Source organism: Ceratosolen solmsi, unplaced genomic scaffold (assembly GCF_000503995.2).
Source record: "Ceratosolen solmsi marchali unplaced genomic scaffold, CerSol_1.0 scaffold1, whole genome shotgun sequence".
Lineage (NCBI taxonomy): Eukaryota > Metazoa > Arthropoda > Insecta > Hymenoptera > Agaonidae > Ceratosolen > Ceratosolen solmsi.
In genome coordinates this window covers 2175439-2202294 of record NW_011948415.1, presented here as the reverse complement: position 1 = coordinate 2202294, position 26856 = coordinate 2175439, and the positions used below count along the sequence as shown (strand labels likewise).

General features: G+C 27.8%; 2 protein-coding genes across 2 annotated transcripts; one reads left to right on the top strand and one right to left on the bottom strand.

The window, feature by feature from the left end:
* The first annotated feature begins 9889 nt into the window (after window positions 1-9889).
* l(2)10685 (5-methylcytosine rRNA methyltransferase l(2)10685) lies at window positions 9890-12474 on the top strand. Its single transcript, XM_011507591.1, has 8 exons — window positions 9890-10079; window positions 10162-10344; window positions 10400-10724; window positions 10790-10972; window positions 11192-11478; window positions 11561-11685; window positions 11769-11906; window positions 12184-12474. The coding sequence occupies exons 1-8, from the start codon at window positions 9999-10001 to the stop codon at window positions 12323-12325; spliced, it is 1464 nt and encodes a 487-aa protein (XP_011505893.1). The 5' UTR covers window positions 9890-9998; the 3' UTR covers window positions 12326-12474.
* Window positions 12475-12847: 373 nt separating this feature from the next.
* On the bottom strand, window positions 12848-22152 carry LOC105368561 (major facilitator superfamily transporter 3). The gene is made up of 8 exons (XM_011507590.1): window positions 21954-22152; window positions 20795-21097; window positions 17962-18049; window positions 15068-15294; window positions 14193-14345; window positions 13980-14112; window positions 13470-13708; window positions 12848-13039 (listed from the first exon to the last, which is right to left on the bottom strand). The coding sequence occupies exons 1-8, from the start codon at window positions 22119-22121 to the stop codon at window positions 12866-12868; spliced, it is 1485 nt and encodes a 494-aa protein (XP_011505892.1). The 5' UTR covers window positions 22122-22152; the 3' UTR covers window positions 12848-12865.
* Window positions 22153-26856: the final 4704 nt, after the last annotated feature.

Sequence of the window (26856 nt, the reverse complement as noted above, 5' to 3'; positions counted from 1 at the left end):
AAATGAATAAAGAATAATAATAATAATAGTTGAATTTAGGTATTGATTATTATGAGAAATTGTGTTTTCTATCAAAACGTTTAAATAATTTAGAGACTAACGAATGTATTTGACTGTGCATTGTATTTTCGATAGATATTTAAACATTCTGCTGTCAAATATTATTTCTATAGGAATGTAATATATTTCCACACTATTCAATAAACTTAATAATTTTTTTTTTACTATTTTGGAAACATTTTCACACATTTAAATTGTAAAATGATTAATGAAATTTAATAATGTGCTTATAATTTGTGAATATCATTGATGAATCAAGTCCACATTTCCATTAAACAGATCTTTCTACCAACTTTTATAACATATAATATCTTAATAAATTATATTTTCTGATTTATATCATTGCGTAATCTATATACGTGAACATTTTGAACCATAAATTAGTGTATTTTTATCAATTATTTTTAATTTAAAGATTATTGATCCCGTTGATTAATATCTTTAATATTTATATATTTTATCAATTAACACGTGTTCCTTTTTTTCCACGTAAGGAAATCAATATTGAAAATGCATAAGAAAATAAAATTACAAAATGCATGAAGAGAATATTTATTTATGTATCAAGTTTATTTATAGTTATAATTTAACATTTAATGAATATAATTTGTTTAATAAAATTTAGATATGATTTAGATTGCTGTGTTCCTAACATTCATGGAATCTTATCATTTATCGCATTATATTATGTACTGATACTATTGGCAGAAGAATTTATAAATTTATATAAGCTATTACTAATTATTTGTACATTCAATGTATGACTGTACGATACAAATTATTCATATAAATAACGCGTAAGCAGTAAAATTTGATCTAAAATTGATCTAAAAATAGTCATAAATAAGGATAAACATGTATAGATAAATATAGAATTCATATTGAATTGCTTGAAATTCATAATTGCAGGAGATAGTTTAATAAAGTATATATTAATAAATTAAACATGATGGTTTCTAATTTAAAAAATGTAATTGTTATAATATATTCAAATGTATTTAATTAACTTTCTTTAATTCTATAATTTCAGATGATCAATTTATTATCATAATATTATTCCGTTATTTTCAAATCATAGCATATAATTTTATAATAAAACTCACGAAGTCTTGAATAATAAAGTTCAGTGTTGACCTAGTTTATTTTTAAGATATCCTTTGACACAATGAAAGATAACAATAATGAATTTTTTTTAATTATTGATTTTTATTTAATGATTAGATATCTCTTTGAAACTGACTGATTTGAAACTGAAAGGACTGATGTTACTAGAGTTGCAAGACATTCAATTGTCCTAATAATCATCTCATTTCAAATGCTAGTCAAACTCGAAAGAAATTGACTTTCACACTATAATATAACGAAGAATAAGAATTTATTAAAATATTATTTTTTATTGATGTAATAACACAAATTACACTCTTATCTGAAAATTCTCAGAAAATATTTTAATTTTTAATTAGTTCAATTTTCATCATTTTCTCAAAACAACAAATTGTAATAAACAATATTTTTTTGTTATTAATAAGTAATTAAAACTTCGTTCTAATGCAACGATACGATATATATAATCTACATTTTATATCTATAAAGGTGTTATAGCCTCGACAAATAACGAGCTTCTCAAGAGTCAAGATAATCGAAAATCTATTTACAACGGCGCAACTCAAACTCATTCATGTACTCCGATCAATCTTCCATAACAGCAAGAGGAAGCATTAATTGAGTGGAGAGAAGCGTTTAGTTTCGCCGCACGTCTTAAAGTAATAATTCGATAAGCATACGTAGAAAAACAGATAATAAATTAGAAAAATAGATAATAAATTAAAAGACGATACGAAATCTTTTATGAAAAAACACCTGTAATTCAATATAAGTCCTAAAATTTTCATACTTAAATTACGTTTGACTTAATTCGTATCTTCTTCCTCTCTCCCTCTCTCTCTCTCTCTCTCTCTCTCTCTCTGCCCCTTTTCCACCCCATCGCTCCTTAACAATTGAAAGTATATACATATCATGTAGATTCATTACCAACTGTGCCTAAGGCTCACATTGACTTCTGTCTCTAGCCTGGAACATCTGGAACATATAATAATGTTCGTTTCAAATGAACACAATAACGTGATAGAATTTGCGTATTAGGTTTACAAATTATTTATTGAAAAAAGTTATTTTATAATATAAATGTGTCAAATTGTTGATATTATAAATAAAAGACTTCAATAATTTGTCATATATCGTAGGGATGTCCAGCTAACGAGTACAAATTTAATATTTTCTTCGAGTTGAAGAACTTATAATAAGATATCAGTCTATTTTTGTATAATGAATATTAGTTTAAAATGTAAAATATATTTTTCTAATACTGTTTACTGCTTTACTCCATAAATCGAAGGTGATAATAATTTTCTTGCAACATTTTAAGCTTTTCCAAACCATTAATTTAAAATAATTATTTGAAAATTAAAGAAAGGGTTGGAATTATCCTGAACATTAAGTAATAAATCTAATATTTAAAATAATTTTACAATAAATTCATTACATTAATTTATTTATTATACTTAATATGTTATAACTTGTACAAATATTGTTACTGTAAAAAAGCATTCAATGTTACATTTTTATACTTAATTAATTTCATAAGTAAATTATTTCTATTACGAAAGTCTAATATTAGTAATTTATTTTTTATAATATATCTCATGAGTTAAGCTAATTTAATGAAAATAAAAGTAATACATAAAAAATGTATTTCTTCAGTTTTTAAAGAAACTTATAATTAAACTGTTTACGTATTTGTCAATGAAATTAATTTTATAAATTAGAAAAATATCTCCTTAGAAAATAAATTGAATATATTATACATATATAAATGTGTATATATGTATAAGGTATATAAAAAATATAAGATGCGTTTGTCCAAATTTGAAAGTATTTTGGCTGATATCTGTAACTTGTGTGACCAGATATTCAGCTGATAAAAGAATAATAACTTGCAAGACGATTAGATAATATATAGAAGATTCTTAACAATAAAAATGTACGTTAAAATACCATAAAAATACGAAACGCATAGTATGTCATTAGTAAAATTGTAAAAGTTAAAATAAAAATTAGTTTATTATAACGTAAGTTCATATAGAGTTAATACATAATTTTTCAAAAATAAATTATTATTATTATTATTATTAACGTTATACATATATGTATCTGTATGTATTTGTGTTTATTTAAAGATTAAAAAAGGAATAACTCGTAAATCATCAAGTAATTAATAGAAATAAAATTATTTTAAATTTAAAGATAAAATTTTATATGTACAAATAATATTAATAAACATATATCGTATTACATAGGATATTAGGAATGTAATTCTGCTTTAAAAAATATAGAAATTTATTTGATTTACAAATATATTCGTTTATAACTTTAATTTTTAATTTGATTAATTGATTTATGTTTTATATACAAAATTCTTAAATTGTTAGAAACTTTAAAGGAAAGCATTCGAAATTCAAACATTATTCAAGCACTAAAATAATTTCAACTTCTGTAGTATCTGTTTATAAAAATATTGATGTATATATTTTTATAGCCTCATTAAGTATCAATCTATGAAAAAAAAATCTATATGTGTATTAAAAAATATTTGATAGCACGAAAAGCTGAGTATAAAAAAGGTTTACAATAATTATTGTATTCGTCGTGTAACTCTTATCGATCTGGCACATTTACTTGAATATGAATAAAATGACAATGTATAATAACTACGTCGATTTTGTCGGTTTTATGTCATAGTGCCATGCATATTGATATATAAAATGTATAAAAGTCTCTCGTTGCCGAAAACTAGAAAATTTATATTAATTTACCAAAGGTAGGACTATATTAGAGTAAATTAAAATATTTACATTGAGACTAAAAATATGGTTAGTTAGAGGAAATTATTGATACTTTATAAATCTAATGTACACAAACTAAGTATTTAAACAAGTAAAACTGCTGCGTGTCTGTTTGGAATTAAATTTGCTATCCAATAGTTTCTTAGCTTTTAATGATGTACTATATTTTTAAATAATCTTTATCTGCAATTTCAATATCCTTTGAAAATAATATCGTTGATGATAGTTAATAACTGTATATGTAATAAAATTAAACGTAATAATATAAATTTTTAATATTAATATGATAAAAAAATATGTATGATAATACTTGAAATTTTCATTACATTGCGAGAAACAAAAATCTATATATTTATTAATTTTTCATTTAAAATATCGATAAAATATCGATAAACAAACCATAACTAATAAAAAATTAATGAAGTTGAAGAAAAATAAAATCAAATAGAGAATGACAAATTGATAAAATAAAATAAATGGATTAATTTCTTCAATGTATATATGTATATATGTATATATATATATGTATATATATATATATATATATATATATATATACACATATAATTATAATAATAATGTATTTATTCGAATAATCAGAATCTTATTCAGTTAGAATAGTTAATTTTATACATACGTGCAGATATTATGAGAAAATTAAATTAAATATTCCTGTAACCTAGTGAGAGTTAACAGGTACCATTAAATATTTAATGTTTAAGTGAAAAATTAATATATTTAATAGATTTGCGTATTTTGCAAAATATTATTAAATTCAAATTAAAAAAAAAAAATTAATTCATTAATAAAAATTGTTTGTTATTAACGCTAATAATAATGCTTATTTATTTATCTGAAAATATTGATATAAGAGATTATTTATCTTGGAAACCAAAAAATAATATTCACAAAACCAATATATAAATAGATGAGTAAAAAATGAACTAAAAACAGATACTTCAGAATTACAAATTTCCATTTCAATAAATTTTATTTTAGAAGCTTACAAAGAGCAACACTATAAATAACATATTTTAAACGTGAATTTTTTAAATTATAATACAGGTACATGCTTATCTCTATGCAATGTAATCAACATTTTTAACGTACTTCGTAAATTGAATGTATAAGCTTATCCTTTCATTTAACAAATTGAAATATTATAAAATATTATTGAAAATTTATTATTATTAAGTCAGTAGGCTAATGTGGATCTTTTAAAAGTTTATAGGAAATAATATTTATTATTACCAGGAATTAACTGTAATATACTATTAAATAATTTTCATTAGAGCAAAGTTTTTTATTACAACAGCTTTGTTCTATATGCATAATTGTATGCATTTGTTTTGTTGCTAGATAAGCTAATTAATCATTTAAATTAAATTATTAATTAGTTCGTAATTTTCACTATGTTCTAATTTTAAAAGAAATGAATTTTCTATGAAATATAAATACATTATTTCCAATAAAATAATAATATTCTCACAATCAATTAAATAATTCTACATTAGTTATGCAAGACCTTAACATCAACAGAATATGTAGACTATAGATGAATATATAAAACGAATAACCCATATTTATAGATTTATATATTTGTGCGACATATAATATAATAATTATCTATAAAATTAAATTACCATATGTTTTGTAAATTTCATTTTACTTTTGTTTTCATAAAGTATTCGTCTGAAATATTCAAGTACAGTCACGAATGAAGCTCTTAGGCTTTATTTATGTAAGAATTTTCAAAATCTTAATATTTTCAAATTCCCAATGCAAATGAATAATCTTTTAATAATTCAAGAAAATACTTAAGTATTCTACATTAGATAGATATATTTAATATAGTAGCCGTATATCGGATAATAATTATTAAAATCATGTCGGAAGGGACTGTGGCTATATTGTTAAATCACGTAAAGGTGTGAAATCTCAATTTTTACTTTTATTCATTCATTCATTCTTTTATTGCATTCATCAAAGTATTTTCCACGACAAAATGCATTGATTGCTTCTCTTTGCTGGTGAATTGAATTCATGGATCTATTAATTTATTAATTTTGTCACAATTCTAGTAGTACGTTACTACTAAATCCAATTACATCAATCGATATAAGTAATACTTGCTATTAACTATTTTTTAAGACGTTCACAAATTCTACCCAATATGAATAGATCTTCAATTCGAGTTTTATCGGTATTGTATGAGTTTTATCAATGATATCTTGCGTAGCAAAGTTATTTTTCATATATATGATGTTACTTTGCAGCTACTATGAAACTACTTAAACGTTAAGATTATGTAAAAGGTATTCAATTCTCAAGTTAATGAGTTAGAACAATAAGTGTTAAAGACGAAGGAATATTGATGCGAGATGAAAATCAACAAATATTTCGACAATATTGCACTATTATTGCTTTGATCAATGGAAAAACAAAAAGATAGAAAATTGATTGCTCTTACTAATCGAAATTAATTAATATATTGTCGTTACATGAATATTTATGTTCTTTTCATTTTATCTATAGAAATATAAAATGAATTGAAATGACTCATTGAATAGTTATCTTAAATAGAATCATATAAATATTTTAACATTTATTATAAAGTTTGAATTAAAATCAATAAACACGACTAATAATAATGGTTTTAATTTTTATTTTATATTATAGTGTAATTTGTGTTTTTTTTTTAAATTATATTGATATATATTTGAAAGTCAAATCATTTGTTCAAAAAATATTACAATTAAAATTGTTAATAAATAGATTATACTTTAAATTAAAGTGTGAAAAATGTATGATGAGTTGTAACAGAGCTTTTCGACTAACTTCTAATGGTTGAGAAAAATTACAAGATGAACGACATCATTTTATATTACATTATTGCATATAATTACATAATTAATATTATGTATATATATATATATATATATATATATATATATTTTATAGTTGTTGCTGTAAATTTTTACATATATTGTCGTAAATTGGGTACAATTCCTATTTGTATGTTGACATATTAATAAGGAAGGATTCTAAAGCTCAATATATCCATTATTAGATCCATAAATAAGATACAAAGAATTTGAAAAATTTTATCCAAAAGCCATCAAAATAAAAATATTTAAAACAGAGAATTTTGAAGTCTGATAATCAATAAATATCTCCTCTCAATAAAAAGAAGGGCGAGACATGATCTAAATTTATTGTAAATAAAGATTGAAGTCACATAAAAAAATTTTTCAAATAAATGTCAATACTATTATGCAGGTTTTATTAATAAGGAGTAATGAAAATTGAAATAGCAAAGTCGCATCCAAATATTTTCATATGTCTAGCCATAAAACTTGATCATATAAAAGAGAATTCTTTGAAGCAGCCATTTATTTATCATAATAATATTTACACTATAAACATTTATACATTTTTAGCAGTAAGGTAGTTATTTCAAAATAAATGGTATGAAAATTAAATGAAAGTCAAAAAACGGTTCAAACAAAAATATTAAATGGAAAATGATTGATTATGGACTTTATTATAAAATATTTGAACTTCCTTCTTAATATCCATAGATTTTATATTATTTTTACTTTTTCGATATGATTAATAGAAATATAAATTATCACTAGTGAACAATTGTACTTCTGTTGGCAAAAGTTTGACAAAAAAGAAATCATTATAACATTCAAGTCCTATAAATTTTTTCACCCTTGATTGGCCCACTTTTCGCACACGAAATAATTGAGGAAGAGGGATTGGGAAGCGAACATAGTCGAGTTATTTGATGATCTATTTTAGAAGCAGCCTCCGAGGATTAAAAAATAAATCATTTGCTTTGATTGACTCGCCGTCCGCACCAGCATCTTTGAGGCGTAGCCAAAACACACCGATTGACCTATTATTGTTAAACGTAAAAGGGAACGAATGATACTACCCATAAAAGGTTATTATGAAATAAATAGATAAGAGAGAGAGAGAGAGAGAGAGAGAGAGAGAGAGAGAGAGAGAGAGAGAGAGAGAGAGAGAAGGAAAATAAAAAGTAGAGAATAATAATTTTTCTTTATTCACTGTTCACTTTTTATTTCTGTTCGATCTCGTATTCAAGTATAACGACACTTTTTATAAAGTATCATTTCAATAATAGAGTAGTGTTAAAATCGCACTTAATCATTTATTAAAGAAATATATTTGTTTTATTTTGCTGAATTCTTTTATTTATTTTTTTTTTTTATAATAACACACTTCACTCTTTTTCAGAATGTGGTATGCCATAGAGTTATGGCATATCGTTGTTAACATGTATTTTGAGCTACTAGAATAAAAATTTACCGTAGTATATTAAAAGGTAAATCCGACGGAAATAGGGAAGCATATATACATACATGTGGCCTTATAAAAAGTCTTACGTAGGTAAGAAAATCCATGCCAAGGTTACTGACGGCAAGGGATGGCAATCCCGTTATAATATTCATAATCGAATAAATGTAAGAAAATATTTATATATGTTGTTTCTATTACTTTTATGTTTTTTTCTATATATTATTATTATTATTTTTATAAAAACTAAATTTGGTTTTTAATATACGCAATTATAATCTAATAAAATCAAATATTATTTCTTTCTTATAACAAACTACAATGCATTTTAATTTATATAGTTTTATAATTGTTGATTAGATTTTCCAATTCAAATTACCATGAAAATAGGGGGCACCTCATAATAGAATTCATTTTCCAAATCTGTTATACGTACAAAATTATATCTTACTTTTTCTATTTTAATAGTTATCCATAATAATAGTATTAAATTTCGACCTTATAGAATAATTATGTCAATCTTTAAATACATTATCTCCAATTCTAAATTTCACAATTTTTTTGCATATTCTGATTAAAAAATGTATTAAGACAATTAAATATATATTAAATAAAAACTTAAATATATGAATAATTAAGTATATGCTAACTCTCCCTCTAATATAAAGAATAAAAGGTCTAGTTACTAATTTAGTCAATTATGAAAATATATTTTTTAATATTCATAAATAATTTTATTAAATATTTTTCAATTTAAAAATTACCGCCTCAATGCGTGAAATGAAAATTAAATATTGAACGCATTATGGACGCATGCGCATTATGAACTTTTATTATTAAGTCTTGACTTTAATAGATCACTTTTATCATATAAATATAATATACTATAATTACATTTATATTTGAGATACAGAACTGTGTATATAAAAATTAAAATTGATTTAATTTTGAATAAATTCTTAAAATTTATGTTTTACTAAGAATGAGAATTTTTTTTATACAATATTTTTCCAACATCCAAACTTATAATTCCACCTATCTTTGATTTTTCAATAATTACAGTCTTTTATAATAAGTATAATATTATTACAGTATAATATATTAAGTATAATATATCTATACAATAGTAATATTTTTAATTCAAATCAAAATGATAAAAGAGTTTTGTAAATACGATTTTTCAACAAATTTTAATAATGCTGAAGATAAATGTAGAAATAAGTACTCTTATTCTATTTAACCATTTTGATTATGATTTAAATGATTATATTTAATTATTACCTTTCGTTCCCATCCAGAAATAAAAGAGTGCTTTCATTAAAAACTATTACAAAAAATATATATATATTTTTTTTTTTGTTTTAGTAAAACAACGGAAAGTTTTGGAACGACTGATTCTTGAATACTTTTATTTAAAAAAAATGCATGCATTCAACTAGTAAATATACATGTGCAAACATACGTATATATACATATACATATGTATATTTTTCTACATTTTCTGCATCTTCTCGTTAGTTTTGCAAGCAACTTTTCATTCATATTAGCGGATTGTTTTTTTTTATTTTTTATAAATATCAGTTTAAATTTGATAGATAGATTTTAATTCTTATTCTAGCTGTTTACAATTTATTAGCGACATAACCCAATTTAAACTTGAAGATATATGTTTTTTCAACACTTATTAAATTTTATATTTATATTTTTAAAATGCTATGTGTATTCAAAAGACTTACCTTACATGATGTAATAAAAATTCCAGTGAGATACAAAAATCCTCCTCATCACTGGGTAAATTCAGTTATTATATATGGTGACCAAAAGCAATTGATAATAAAATTTGCTAATAATATTTATTTATTTATTTATTTAGTCTATTCTTAGAAAAAAGAAATCGGCTAGTCAAAAGGCACTTGAACATTTTGATAGTCTGTACCCTGATATTTATGGGGATTTGTGGCAAAACATTAGGTCAGCATTGCTTGTTGAAAATCGCAATTATATTGCTGTTGTTAACAATTACAGTGATACTAAGAGGATATGCGAAGATCTAGAGGTAATAATAATGATTATATCTAATGTTAATAACTTATTTTATATATTTATTTCAGAATCTTGGAGCTATAAACGTGAAAAGTATTTTCGATATAAACAGAGCAAATTCAAAAGTAGAGAGGGTAAAAGAAGATATTGATAATTTAAATAAAAATGAAGATCTTATTTCAATAGATAATGGAATAGACAATTCAAGTTATTCAAATGAGGAAAATCATCTTAATGAAGAATTGAAAGATTTAAATGAGCCTTTTAAAGGTTTTCCACTTCAATCAATTGAAAAAGATATACATATACAAAATGATAATCGTATTATAAAATCATCGGTTGGTATATCGGCATCTCAGTTATTTGAATTTATTCCACCATCTCAAATCAAAGGTTTGAATATAATCAATATATTTTAATAAAGTTTTAGGTATTTTTAATGGCACCTTTTATTTTAGGTATGGATGACTTTGTTTTTGAGTCCGATCAATATATTAATTACAATAAAGGAGCAGATTTTTCTATTAAAATTGAAGAAGAACAAAATTTTAATTTTCCTGATATGCTCTTTCTTTATACATTTGACAATGAAGATAATGAAAGATTTCCAATGCCAAAAATGGGATCAACCGGAGTTATAGGTAATAAAGTAATAAACCATGATTAAATCTCATTATTAAGACAAAAATATGATTATTGGACATAATATATATTTGTAAAAAAAAATTTTTTATCAAAGATGGTCAATAAAAAATTTCATTTCCTATTGCGGAGTTGAGTCTAGGAAGCAATTATTAATTCGAATATTCTAAAATACATTACATTCTTTAACATACGAATAATTTTAGTATTTTTTTTAGATTATTTTGTTGTAGATAGTGCTTCTATTTTACCAGTATTATCGCTAGATTTACAGCCTGGTGATAAAGTATTAGACATGTGTGCCGCACCTGGTGGAAAAGCTCTAATAGCCTTACAAACTATGATCCCAGAAATGATAGTGGCTAACGATTTACAACAATCCAGAGTAAAAAGAATAAAATATTTTTATAAATCATTTGTCAGCAATTTTGAAGACTCGAATAACAAATTCATCATTACGCAAGGCGATGCCAGATTGTTGAATGATAAAAATATTTATAATAAGGTAAAATACTTTCAATGTAAAAGTATTCCTATTTTTTCTTTTTTTAAATTATAAGTGTATAAGAAAAGTACATTTCCATTAGATATTAGTGGATGTGCCTTGCACAACAGATAGACACACTCTTCATGAAGATGATAATAATATTTTTAAATCATCTAGACTCAAAGAAAGATTAAAATTACCTGAAATTCAAACAGAAATTTTAGTGTAAGTTTGGAGAATATTTATAGTTGTACAAGTTTCATTTACTAACACTATTATGTCATGTTTTCATTTTTTTTTATATTTAGAAATGCTCTAAAACTTGTTACTTGTGGTGGCACAGTTGTATATTCAACATGCACGTTAAATCCTATTCAAAACGATGGTGTAGTACAAATGGCTCTTAAAACAGTTTACGAAGAATGTAACAGCACCTTTGTAGTAAAGTAAAGTTTTTTTATATGAGAAAATGTAAAACTATGAAAGGCGTAACCAAGTTAAAGAATTTAGGTGTTTAGTTACTTAAATTAATTGAACATGTCGCAATATTTTTATTTTTGTAACATGAATTCTCTATAATAATAATCATTGAGTTTTTAAATTTTAAATGCAACTAGAAAGCAAAAATGGAATATTTATATTATCCATTTCATTTGTGTGAACTTATAATTAATTACTATAAATTATTTTTGTATTATTTATAAAATAATTATGTGTTATTAGAGATCAGGCACCGTCATTGTATCCCTTGCATTATCTGTATGAATTTGCAAATTGTGGACTAAGATACGGCCACATTGCTGTTCCAACGAAGACAAAGAACAAAGGTCCACTATATTTTTGCAAAATGATTAAAGTTCAATAAAGCGAGTGAGTCAATTTTAATAAGGAATTATTATATTTCTTTTTAATTACTTTTATACATTGTATATCTATACTTTTTCCAATGATAATCAATTGCCGTAGACTTTACTTTAGAGGAGTGAAAAAATATTTAAATTATTCAGCTAAATTATAGACTTAATTTACAGACATCTTATAACTATATATAAATAATTACATATCTTAAATTAATATATTTGCATCATAAAATAATTATTTAAAGTAAATGCCTCTTAATATACATATTTTGCTACTTAATTATAAAATATATTTTGTTTGTACTGTGTATCGATCTATTTCCTATAAAATAAAAGTAAAATAAAAGTGCAAGCGAAATTTTCTTTCTTTCTTTTTCATTTTTATAAAACACTAATAGTGATAATGCTTTATTTATAATACAAAGTCCATAAAAAATCCTTTGTTATTGAGACATTTACAAATGTGTTATTTACGAGAAACAGTCGTTTGTAAGACTTTTTTTTTTCTTTGTTATATTAACATTCTATTTAAATTTATAATTTTATTAATGTCTTGTTTCTTTTAGAGGAACTGTTTGTTCTGGCCTTTCAACAGCATGACATTTAACTTTATTCCATGGTTGCTCTTCGCCAGTACCAAACATTGTATAGATCAGCATTTCAATGATATATAGACCTACTGTCATAAAAAAAATCACTCTCCAGGCCTCAATGGTTTGCTGTAAATAGAAACATTGTATATTATTAATGTAATAAATGATAATGTAAAGTCGTCTTGTAAAAGATTTATAATTTCTTGCTAATCATATAATTATAATCTTCCAATAAAACTTACTACTTTTATTCTTATAAAACGCTCTTTAGTCTTACGTTAATATGTAGAATTTATGGAAATTACAAACGGAATCGTGGAATTTTACTAAAAAAAATTTTATCAGTATTGATCATCCAATAGAATATCTTTATTTAAATGCGAATGTGTGTATAAGTTATATGTTGAATATATAATGGCATCTAATGCGATATATACGGATATATCATATTATACACAATTTTAATCGTCATTATGTAAGAATGCCAATGGATCGAGTCATTATCGCATTAACATTTAATGGTTCAAATCAATTAAAAATACGTGAGAATCCTTACGTTGCCATGAGTTAAATTTCCAACGAAAATCGGTACAACAAATCCTGGTATAGTTGCGACTGTATTCGTGATGGCGACGAGAGTACCAGCAAAATTTGGAGCTATGTCAATGTGGTTGGCCAGGAATCCACAATACATTCCACCAATACATGTGACGCCTATTGTCATAAGGGCCACTGCTAAGTTTTTGTCGCTGACATAGGATACACCAAGTAAGCAGAACATAGGAACCGCCGATGCTAATAGAAATGATAACGATAACATTAGCAATTTCTTTGCGTCCTCTTTCGAATGCATTTGGGGTATTTTTTTTTTTTTTTTTTTTTTAATATCATTATTTGATAGTATTTTAATATTTTAAAGTAACCTTTGCTCGTTGGCGAATGTATATTTCTAAATTATTAATGCCAAATAAAATATAACGTAAATAAATTGCATCCATTTCTAAATAGCAAATGATGCTCGCATTTCCTCGCAGATAAACATTTACATTTTTAAAAATTTACTTACAAAATAATGTTCCAATTTTTCTCGAAACCGTTACTGATATCCAATTTTTGTCTTGCATAATTACAAGGACCTTACTGAGAACTAGTGTAAAAACCCACATGCAAAAGAATGGTAATGCGGATAGCCATGCATTCTATAAGGATAAAATTATTAAATAAAAATTTACTATTAAAGTATTCCCATTGCAATTGATTTCAAGTACAAACGTCTTACCTTTTTCAGCTCATAGTGCAATATTTTATTCATAAATGTGGGAAGTTCAATGAGTAACATGTACCAGCCGAAATTGCTGCAAAAATGAGCAACTAAAATAGCTAAAAATGGTGGTGACTTAAGAATTTGAAACCATGGGACTGTTGACAGTTTCTGTAAAGAAAATATTAACTTATTATTTCTATTTGATTTTACGATAAGTTTTTGTATATTGTATATGTTGTAAATATTCGCTTAATAATTAATTTTTTAATTTAATAAGAGCAAGGCTCGTTGAATGAAAACTAACTGCTGTTACTAAAGTCTGCGAGATTTCATAGACTGTTAATCCTTTTCCAGAATATAGTACAATTGGAGTATAGTACACGACGTATACATACATAACCAGCCAATGTATTTAACGAACAATGCAATTCACCAAAAGCATAAGCGATTAAATATTTCTGGAGTATAAGAAACGGATAATTTTCAAAAAAAATTTCAATTTGATTCGCCATCACTGTTAATTACAATTTACAAGGAAATAATTATTTGACCATTAGGTCTTATATTATAATATTTTGTAGTATAGAATATCTTTGAATATTATCGAGTACTCTGAAATAAAATATTGTAAGTTCACACGACTATTTAATTCATTAAGGTATATGTAATTTATATTTATAAACACTTAAAACTTATTTTATTATTAGAAAGTCTTGTAGAAGAATTTTATCTTTACCAAATAAGCACATTAATGAAAGTAATTTAAATATTAAAAAAATATTCGAATTAAACGTCTTTCCGCTATATCAACATAATTAGACGTGTTCGAAATACAAAAAAAAAAAAAAAAAAAAAAAAAAAAAAAAAAATCAAAATTCAACTAATCATACCAATTTATGCGACTCCTTGGTTTGACCTAAAGAATTCATAATATACTCTCGTTCCTCGGTAGTGATGAGAACCTTTTGCTTCTCTGGCGAGTCTTGTATCATAAGACCCCAAGCTATACACCAAATCAAGCAAAGGAGACCCTCGATGTAAAACACCCACTTCCAGCCGAGGTTGGCTGCTATCAAGCCCGATAGAAGTATCGAGATAACAGTTCCAAGCGCAGTTCCTAAAATTTGAATAAATTATACGGCGCTCTTTTGATAATTTTTACCAAAGACATTACACAAATATTCGATCCGACATTAATTTAAATCTATTATTGCATGATAAGTGAAGAATAATAAAAAGAGTTAGTTATTTGTGTAAAGACTGTAAAGTCTATGAATACCTTATGAATGAAGAATTTTCAATTACTTTGGCGAACGGGTAATATAGAGCAAAATTATGAGGATTCTCTTACACACAATAAAGTTACGGTATTATTTCATATTATTAAGTTAATTAGAAAATTAAATTAGTTGATATATTGTAAATTGAATAGCTTTAACTTATTCGTAATATTATTCATATTACTTTAATAATTAATAAATAACGAGAACTTCCAAACCTTTTAATAATAGCGATGATATATTGAACAAAAGAGATTATCATTTCTAGCGTAATAAATTCGAAAATTAATTTTTTCGACTATTATAAGGTTTCCCTTTCTCAGAGGCATTGTAATATTTTATTTACATGCAAACTAAGTGTGGTAAAGGACTGTTTGATTCAAGTTCAATATCTAAGCTCTGATGGTCACTAATTTAACGATACTTCTGATCAAGTCACTAGAATTATATATCATTAGGCGAGTAATATAATTACTCTGATAGGTAAAATTACCCCTTTCATCATAATTATACGTTTGAAAACATTTTCATTCATTAATAGATTTTTGATAAAGTGCTCGACACATACCTACGGTATAATTTTAATAATCGAATTGAATAAAATGAATCAATCGTGAAACATTTATTCTAATGATTTAAATACTTTACAATATATGCGTCAAATAATTTTACATAAAATTCGATACAAAAAAGTTTTATTAATAGTAGTATTCATTTATCCTCGTCAAGCTGAAAAATAAGATCTGAAGAGAAAATACAGATTTCTATTGCTAAAAAGTTTAGTTATTACATTCAGAACTGCTTCAGAACTTTTATAATAATTGCAACTCCCATTTAATATAAAACATACTGCAACGATATTACTTTTAAAAAAAAGGGGGGGGGGATTCTGTTTAGTTTGACCTATTATAACATAGTTTATAAAATGTTATAATACGTTAAACTCAATTAAAAAATTCCTTATAATTAAGTAAAATTTATTATTTGTAATGAATTGTTTGAAAAAAGTAAAAAAGGTATTAATTTATTTAACAAATTGATGGATTTACATAATGGCTTCGCTATAAGAGCACTTTATATTTATTTAAAATATGTGTACACATGGAAGATCAGATATTTATGAACAAATAATGAAAATGGTAGTTTATGAAATGAAAGCGATACAAAAGCAAAAGTATATCCGAAAATGAGTTTTTGATATATTGATAAAACGAAATTTTCCTTTACTATTATATTTCTCCCTTTTAATGCAAAATATAATGATTGATATTGTAACATATATATTATATCAAAGTTTTAAATTATTTATAAAGTAATTTGAACGTAACAATGTAAAATATAATGATCAGTGTAATTGTCTCAAAGGCAAATGTAGTTCTGACGGCACTGCTGAATTATTTAATAAATTTACTACACAATATGGCTGGAAGTATTCCGAATACATCAGAAATAAAGGAAATATAATGCTTAAAGGACATTTTAAATAGAAGAAGGAATATAAAGTTAAAATTTCAAATAATACTAATTGTTCAATTTGTTTATGTAATCATCTGTTTTGAAGTGTAAACATTATTGAATGAAGATAGTCAAAAGATTTAATGTTTTATTTATTTATATTTTTTATAAATGACATTTTCTAAATCCAAATTTGATATGTTTCCCAAAGAATTGCATGTTGTAATTCACAATGAACAAGAAAGTAATCAGTCATACGGAACAAGTAGTATCTGTGGTTAAAGGAAATACTTGAATAGAACGAAGAGGGGAATAACCGGTTCAATAGGATTTTTTTTTTTTAAGAAAGAAATCCAATTTAAAATAGGTAAAGCACAAATATTTTTACATGAGCCATTAATAAAATTGTATGCCTTTTTTTTAGAATTGCTTACTAAAATCAAATTGAAATGTGTATTTTCATGAAATTAGTATTTTTATAATATATAAGCAAATATATTTTATGTAATTTCACTTACTTCTATGACTTATTATATCTTGCAATACAATTTTATTTTATTTGAAAAATGAAAGATGATCTTTGTATTACAACCTGATAAACAGATTAATCACTGAACAGAATTAAAATCATTTTATTTTCTGAATTTATCCAAAAGTTATACGAATTATATATTGTTGATTAATTTTTGATGAAATTTACTGTAAAAGTAAACACGATTTATTTTGTATATAATGTTTTTATATGAATATTTAAATATTATATACGCAGTAAAATGTCCGTAAATTTATTTGATTTATTTAAAATAAAATAAAGATATTTTCAATAAAATACGCAAGAAGTTTATATGTTAATAAAACGTAATTTTCAACAGAAAATGTATGATTAATATGCATAAAAAATAATTTGCATTTAATCATTCTTAAATATGTATTATTTAGATTGGAAACTTGAAGATTCTCTTTATATTACAATATTTTCATAGCATATTTCATATATATATGACGTAAAGTATCGATACTCGAACTTTCATATACGTGTGCACACTCACCAGCATAAGCGATGGATGCGAGTATACTGCGTTCGTTTGGTGGAGCCCATTTCGCGACCATCACATGTATGGCTGGAAAACTGACACCCTGTTAAATAATTGTTGGGTTGAAAATAAACTTTCAGTCACATTGAATTGCACCGATTCAATTAATTACACAATTTTTGCATTACCCAAAAATAATTATATTTATATTAAAAATTGAAAACATTAATTTAATATCAAGTTTATGTAGAATTAAATTATCTAGTTAAAACTTATATTCCTATAGTTAGTTATGAATATTGTTGGTTAACTTTTAAATTAATAAAATTATGTTTACTAATTAATTAAACATATTTATATAAAATTTGAGAAAAAAAATACATACGAATTCCTTAACGTTGTAGATAAATTTTAACGTATAAGTATTTAGTTTTAATATAATATTAATATTTTAATTTAATAAGCAATTTTTTATGTGAGGAATAATTTTCCAATTAGTTCTTTACAATTTATGCAATGAATTTTAGTCATTACAAGCTTTTTGGCAATATTGTATACTTTGTAAATCACTTTGCATTACTCGCATCAATAAAATATTTTCTTAATTCATCTTTTACAATTTTAGGCGAAATAACTTTGCTATTTGAATAATTAAATTACATTGTACATGTATATAAATGTATAATAATGTATGTTAATCAAATTATCAGTGTAGCTAAACCAGGTTATCAGTTAAAATGGAAATTTCTTGACATAGCCACTGATTTTAAAGTTGTAAATTGCTTGAATTGTATTATAGCATAAGATCAAGTCAAAAGAAATATATATTAGATTACGTGAAAACTGTAAGTAACGAAGTATTTTTAAAAGTGATGGAAAGATGTTATTTTTAAACTAATTATTTACATGATTTGTTCAATTCTTACGCGTATATCAATTAATAAATGAAATAAATACTAAAAATCATAATCATAAAAGAAAAAAAAATTTTTTCATTTCATTTACATTGTTTTAATTGATTAATTATTTTTTTTTTTATTAAATACGCTAATTTACTTTATTCAAGTAATTGAAAATTTATCTCAATATTTAATATTAATATTACTAATGAATTTCAATCAAATCGGAACTGTGGAAGATTAATTTTTAAACATGTTGCGATAAATAATTTTAATATCTTGAATTATTTAAAGGCATAGTATTATTATATATTCTTGTAAATTTAACTACTCGTATTTCTTATTACAAATAAAAGAAATAAAATAAAAAAAGTCATAAACATTTGACTCTATAAAATGAATACTAAGAAATTTTTTAATATAGATTTTATGTGCCGTCAGATTAAAAATGTTTTTGATACTTATTTCACTTTTTATGTAATTTACTTTCAATTTACCCTTTAATCTTACGATATAAAATTATATTGCTATTTTTATTTGCGCATAAAATTTTTTCTTACATTATAATCTATTATTATATAATTTACATGTTTATGTTAGAATTTTAATTATTTTTAATTAATACTTAACGTATTCATTAAAAATTTTCTCAAAATTGTGCATCACGTATAACATTTACATTATTTTCAAATAAATTATAAATTAATTAATTCTAATTTAAATTTAATTTCAAAATATTTTTTATATCGTAATAATTGGTTTAATACACTTCATTTAGTATGTTAATTTCTTTTTAAATCATTAACACATATTAAATGATTATTAAAAATTATTATCCATCATATATATATATATATATATATATAATTATACGAATATATTTTTAATATTATATATTTAATATATTTAAGCAGTACAAAATGATTTTTTTTTTTTAACCAAATGAAATTATGCAACTGTTTCAAGTTAATTTTAATATATTTAAGAACTATTAATAGAAATAAATTTTTCTATATAATAAATGTCGAATTTAAGTTAATGATGACTTTTTAACAGTTTTGTAGAAATTTAATTTTGTAGATAATGAGAAAATAGATAGTTGATAAAAACGACTTAAATTGCAGATTTGTAACATGTTAAAAGAAAAATTAATAGTAAATTTAATTGAGCTAACAAATTGAAATAATCAATGATAAAAATATTTAAGCAAACAACTATACTGATATTTTGAATTAATCTTATTCTTAAATTTAAATTTAAATTAAAATGAATTTATCCTTTTTTCTTTAGATACTTTTTAATATAATTTTTTGGTAAATAAATTAAAGGCAGAAATGATATGAGAAACCAAATTATTTTATCAAATAATATTTTACAAATCGTTTTGTTGATTACTAGCCAAAACCAATGATTCGGAGACATAAAACTCTACGAGGTATATCGTGAGTTAAAATCTCGGATATTTTTAACGATCGTTTTTTTTTCCTAAAGAAACCAAGAAGTTCGACTATTTATTTTTGAGCAATATTTTAAGAATACTATTTTGTCATGGAAGTTTAATTAGATCATAAAAATCTTGTAAATTAATTTGTGAAACGCCTATCAAAAATATGAGAGTGTGTAGTGTGTAATCATATCAAACTAAAGTTTTCTTCTTAATTGTAAAATAGTTGTAAACCGTAACAAAACCGTCAGGATAGTTACAACAGTAAAAAAAAACTCTTCCTTTAGCTTTATTTTACAATTTTTCATTACACTTTGTACGAGACGGTAGAATATTTTCATTTCATAGTTAAAAGTGAATAATTGTATAACTACGGAGATGAAGTATGAAATAGCGAGGCGAGTTTTAGACTGCGTTGCATATCACGTGAAACATTCCGAGGAAATATCAGCGCAATGAGCGTCGCGATAATGAAATTTCAATGCTCATAAGTAAAGAATCTCACCCCGCCTATGCCTTGGATGATCCTCAAGACGATGAAAACTGCGTAGTGGATCTCGGCTGCGGTGGGCATCAGCAACGAGGCAACAACGTTAAGCAGCACGGACATGTTGAGGACCCATTTGGCCGACAAGTACTCGGCCATCATCCCTCCAGGCATCAATGAGACGATGTAACCCCAGAAGTAGGAAGCGAGAATGATACCCAATTGGCTCTCGTCCCAAACGAACGGCCCGTCCTCCTGTTGTGGTCCAGTCCTTGTAAGAAGCGACAGGTTCTTTCCGTCCACGTAGCTGACGTTGGGACTCTGATTTCCCATTCAAGTAATGTATTGCAAATTTATTTTGAGATTCAACTGTTTGCCAAATCCCATGCCACTTGTTGCCGCGGCGGACGCGAAATTTGCTTGTGTTAAATAGCCTCTCATTTTCCCCGACGTCGATTTAACAGCTTTTTATCTTTTACTTGAAAGCGGCTTGGACATGCAATTATTTATAAAATGAAATGTTTGGTATATCAATATCTAATCGGCCTTGTTCTTTCAATGCTTACATTATAAAGCTAGTGGCTTGGTTTGCAATTTTAAACAACGTTATTAAATCGAAGTAGATTAATGAAAAAATAGCAAAATGCCGAAAGATAATGATTTTGTTTATTAATGTAGAATAGGCAAATGGAAAATTGTAGGTTAGGTATACATTTATTTTAAATGAGATATTTAAATGAGATAAAAGCGTATTATCAGACGATAATAATTATTAGAATAAGAAATTTCTCAAACTTTTTAAATAAAATCACATTTATATTCGTAACCGAGGTTGCACAAATTTGCCATCAAATCGTTTCCAATCAATACGCCTCCCGTAGTTTTGCTGTATCTCCGTTTTGCATTCGATAAAGGAAAAAGTTTTTATCGACGTAAGAATTTTTGCGACATAACGATTATTCGCTCGACTAATTTAAAATTGTGTTCTATTTATAAATATATTCGTTAAACATTTATTTGATTACCGAGGCTACACTTTTTCGCATATACTTTTGATTTTAATATTACGAATACCATGACGGCTTAATGAACTTTTTAATAAAATTATTATTATTATAATATAAATGACGCTTGGTTTTTTTAATTTTACATGCAATTTTAATAATTTTCTTTGTACCTTAATAGCGGGATTTTGTATTTGTAACGAATCGTTTCGTACTAGTTCCCTGACAGCTGTATTGTTCACCATCGCTACAATGGCTATGCTCAAGTTTACTTTGAATCCATATATGATAGCTAAGCCAATGGATCCCATAATTGCCATGAGATATCGGACTGGCAACATCTTTAAACCTGTTAAAGATTTAATTAAATGAAAATACAAAAACGGACTAATCAATGAAAGTAGTGATTTTTTTTTTTTTTTTTTTTTAAATAAGAATATAGCATGTGATAAAGAACATAAAGCATATAAATGTATAGAATAGAATTGCTGATATTGTCATATATTATTTATACGCTACGTATTATTCATTTTTCTTTATTACTTTAATGATGAATTCTTTTTGCATAATTTATTGTGAAAATATTTTATGTGTATTTATCACGTTACCTTATAAAAGTCACGCAACATAAATATGCATTAAAACTTAATAGAGTTATAATAATATTAAAAGTTACAATTTAAATCTTCATATAATAATGATAATCTAATAAAGTATTAATTTGATAAATAAATTATAAGTATAATTTGAGACAGGATCGAAGAAAATTAATAGTACATTAACTTTTTAATTTAGAATTGAGAGTCTAATAATATATTAGTTACTGAGATCAAGATTACAAAGTATCGATGGTCATATTTACCAATAGCAGGTATATTTATATAACATAAAATCTCTATGAAATATTAAAATAACATAATAATGTAATAAAAAGAGTCACATGGATAATTTGATAACATTTTGAAAACATGTAGCTTGCATCATTATGTAAGTGTGTGTAGGCTGATGATTACTTTTTAAATTTGAAATTTGAAATTTGAAATTCCTCGAATTGTTTTTCTTAATTTTTTATACATTAAAAATTATAAGGATTTATTCTGCCACTTAGATATGAGTGATCTTAAATAATGGTTTTCATTTAATACTTCGATAAATTGATGAATTACTCAAAAAACAAAAAACAAAAAACAAAAAAACAAAAAAAAAACAAAAAAAAAAAAATTTCCTAATTAAATAAATAAAAATTTCGAATGTCGCAATTTGTTTTATATTACAATTTATACACAATTCACTATCATTATGATGGTATGTTTGCACATAAAGATTTGCATTTTTTCAAGAAGGCAATATATTATTTCGTTCAGGCATATATATCTTTATCAATATTTGATATAATTGACAAATATTCCAATTTTTATGCGATCTTTTTATCTCTCTTTTTTTTTAATTTTTGAAACGACGAAGAATTGTATTTTTTTTTTTTTTTTTTTTTTGGCTTATTAATCCGTAAACATTAAAAGTATTTTAAAAAATGTCTTTTTAAAAAATAGGTGGACAAATATAGCAATTTGCGTCACTGTTGTTGATTGGCAACCTCAGAACCGTCCTGGCACAGAAATCAACTTGAAAATTATCTCGACCTTTTTTAGGAAGGTAATTGCTCGTTAAAATGGTGGAGAAAGAGACTCGCTATTATCCAAGCCCTTATTCAATCAACATTGAGAAGGGGCAGCTATATCCGAACTCACGAATCTTCCACTAGAGCAGTAATTTAAAAATTACTCCGGGGGTCGCACCTCGACCCCGGTTATTCGGTGGCGCCCGACCAGTTTATCCGTAAAAGCCCATACTCGGTCGGTTATTAAAAGCGACGAAACTCCCGCACCCGTAGCACGCGTCGTGACGCTCGACTCCTCGGCGCCCGTCGACTGCCAATCACCGGCTCCCGGCAAACGCGAGCCCAACAGGTTTTGCCGGGCCACTCGAAAGCTGCGCCCGTGGCACAGAGAGGAGCGAACGCGACCGACGACGGCACACACGCGCCTCGTGGCGCCCCTTTTTTTCTTTTTCTTTTTTATTCGGCTCGCAAGTAAATATGCCGCGCCGAAAATAAGAGCCGCTCCTTGCTCCTCCTTCCCCTCGGCCCTTCCTCACCCCAGGCCCCGTCACTACGCTGCAGCCGTTCAATTCTCGTAATGCGAGCTCACTGGATCGCGGACACGTGCTTTTGCCGTAGGCCGCGTCGCGCGGCTAAACGTCGACGGGGGAATTATTTAAGGAAACGAGAGCTACCGGTTCTTTATCTCTATCCCTCCAATGCTCACGTACACGCACACGCGCACGCCCACCCACAAAGACGCTCGCCTACCCAGCTAACAAGACCTTCGTTTCCTGTGCGCGCTTCAAGTGGAGACGCGGCGATGTCACGTCAGTCAACGCTGCCCCGGGAACTCGCGACGTCGATCTATTTTCTCGGCTCTTGTCGTTCATTGTTATCTGCATAGATCGATGTTGGGCTCGCTCTAGCCCTCGCACGAAATCAAACGAATATGCGCGGTTTAAGCGACGACTGTAATTTCGAGCTGCTACCACCTTGAGCGTGCACGTAATTTCTGGGTCGAATTATGTTGTTGCTCGATGCTGGATACGCAATGCTATTGGTGTTTGAAAAGGAGCTTGCTGGACATAATGCCGGATGGGTTGCGAAAGCGTCGTCGATACATTGGTGAATTGCGATCGATTCTAAATGCGCGTCTCTCTTCTAAATACGAGCTTCGACTCGTAGCTACACAAAGAATCGTTATTCTAAATTCAAGCCGGAGCTGCGATAGGAAAATTTGTTTAAAAACAGCATGTTTTCACTCTTATTGATTTTGTTATTTTTCTCTCCTACAAAAGCAAGCTTTATACGTTAATGTTTCCTAGGCGTTGCATCACCTTCTTAAAATCTTTCAATTCAATCCTTAATTATTGTGTTAAATGTGAAAATAACGTCGATTATGGCATCCGCGTGCTTATTGACTTGTTGAGGGTTGCCGCTTAAAAATTGCAAGTCTTTTAAAGCGTTTTGCAAGATAACGTTGAGAAAATGATTAGCTGACGCAAGTATAAACTGGTTGCACAATAAAATGACTTTTCATAGCAATAAAGTAATGTTTCACTTTGTTTCCTGATTTATTGAGACAGACAGACAGACAGACAGACAGACATTGAGAGAGGATTGTGAGGGGTGAGGATGATGGGGGGGGGGGAGAAAATTTTACAATATTTTACTTACTATCGTATTACAAACCACGAACGAAGCGACGAAATTGTTACTTTTTCATTCTTTTCTTTTTTTATCGCATAAAGTAGCGACTATATATAATTAACGTTTCACGATGATAATAATCTTAAATATTCAGTACAATGACATTCCAAAGAAGTATCTATTATTAGAGACAGCTTTACACGCAAATATCCCCCCAGGTTTTTTAACTGGCTTACCCAATTGGTGACACAATGTAAAAGCAAATAAGATCATTGTAATGAAACGAATAATTCACCACCTCTTTTCCAAAGGGATCACGACATTTGAGATAGTATAATAAAAGAGCAGTATCATCGGATTCTTCGATAAAGTTCGACAAGATGCCGAACCAAGCAACATGATCACCGCGACGCTAGATTATGGACCCCTTGGCACAGTCCCAACTCTCATTCAACAGTTCCGTGCCGCACTTTGCGTTCCCTTACATTATAGCGTGCGCGACTTCGCATCCCCGTCACGTGCACTTATCCAACAGTCAATTATCCTCTCTGGGGATCATCCCGAAGACCCACGCGGATCCTCGCGCATCCGTCTTATCTCAGGTGAGTTGTGCGTACCGTCTCGAGAGAGCGGTCCCGATGAAGAGATTCGCCGTTCGTACGCGGTAAAATCGATAGGATCCGGGAAAGACGCGATGTTACGCGAATACGATATGACGACCATAATGATAACGACTGTGATGATAACGACGATGACGACGACGACGACGACGACGACGACGACGACGACGACGACAACGACGACGACGACGACGACGACGACCACGACGACGATCACGACGACGACGACGACATCGAAGATGAGCTTACGCATAAGGTTCGAGGGGAATTGGACGGGCTCGTTTGCGGCCAGTCACGGAGGTCGGGGCCAAGGTGACCTTGTCGAGAGTCAAGTTGGGCGGGAACGGAGCGGGCCTCCCTGGGGATGGGACTCTCACCTCGGGCAGCCTCCTCGGCCGTGGCCATGTCGTCGTTCTCCCTGGTGATGCCTCCGCGGTGTTCGTCCAATCGCTCGGGCGAGCGCGGGCCGACTAAACTGCCGGGAGAAAGGGCTTGCGGCCGGCGACGGCGGCGCCGCCGTAACTCAACCGCTCGACTCGGGCTCCTCGTCTGCCGCTGCTCCTCGGAGATGCCGCTGGGGCGCGTGACTCGCTCGGGGCCGCGGCTCCGGAGACTGAGAGACGTGCGCACCCCGCGGCCGCATGCGCGTCCTTTTACCTGTTGTGCGCGGGCCGCGCGGTATCGGCGGCATCGATCTCGGTTTACAGTGGCGCCGCTCGCCGCCCAGCTGAGCTATCCGGGGGCAGGCAATTTCGGCGGGGCGGTGCCGGACTTTTCCTCACGGCGCGCCCATCGATTTTTCTCGCTCCGCGGAAGTGATTCAGCTGAGATCAGCGAGGATGTCGGTCGCGCGACCCTCCACCCTCACACACACACGCACATACGCGCACACAGACGCGCACGCACGCACGTACATACAAACACGCGGGCGCGCGCGCGCGCGCACAAACAAAATCTCTCTCTTACTCTTTTATAAATTATCGCTTGCTCGTTGCTGCTTAGAGGCGATGAATGAACGATTAACAGGTACTTTAATGGCTTTCGAACTAGATGAGTTAATGATGAATTTCCGCACACGGAAACTCGCTACTAAATTACAATCTTGACTTTTATGTGACAGGCGAGCGAGTGGCGTCATATTCGACATTTGACTTGGCCAGATGATGTTCAAACTTTGAATCTCACTTCAATCGAACTTTAGCTATT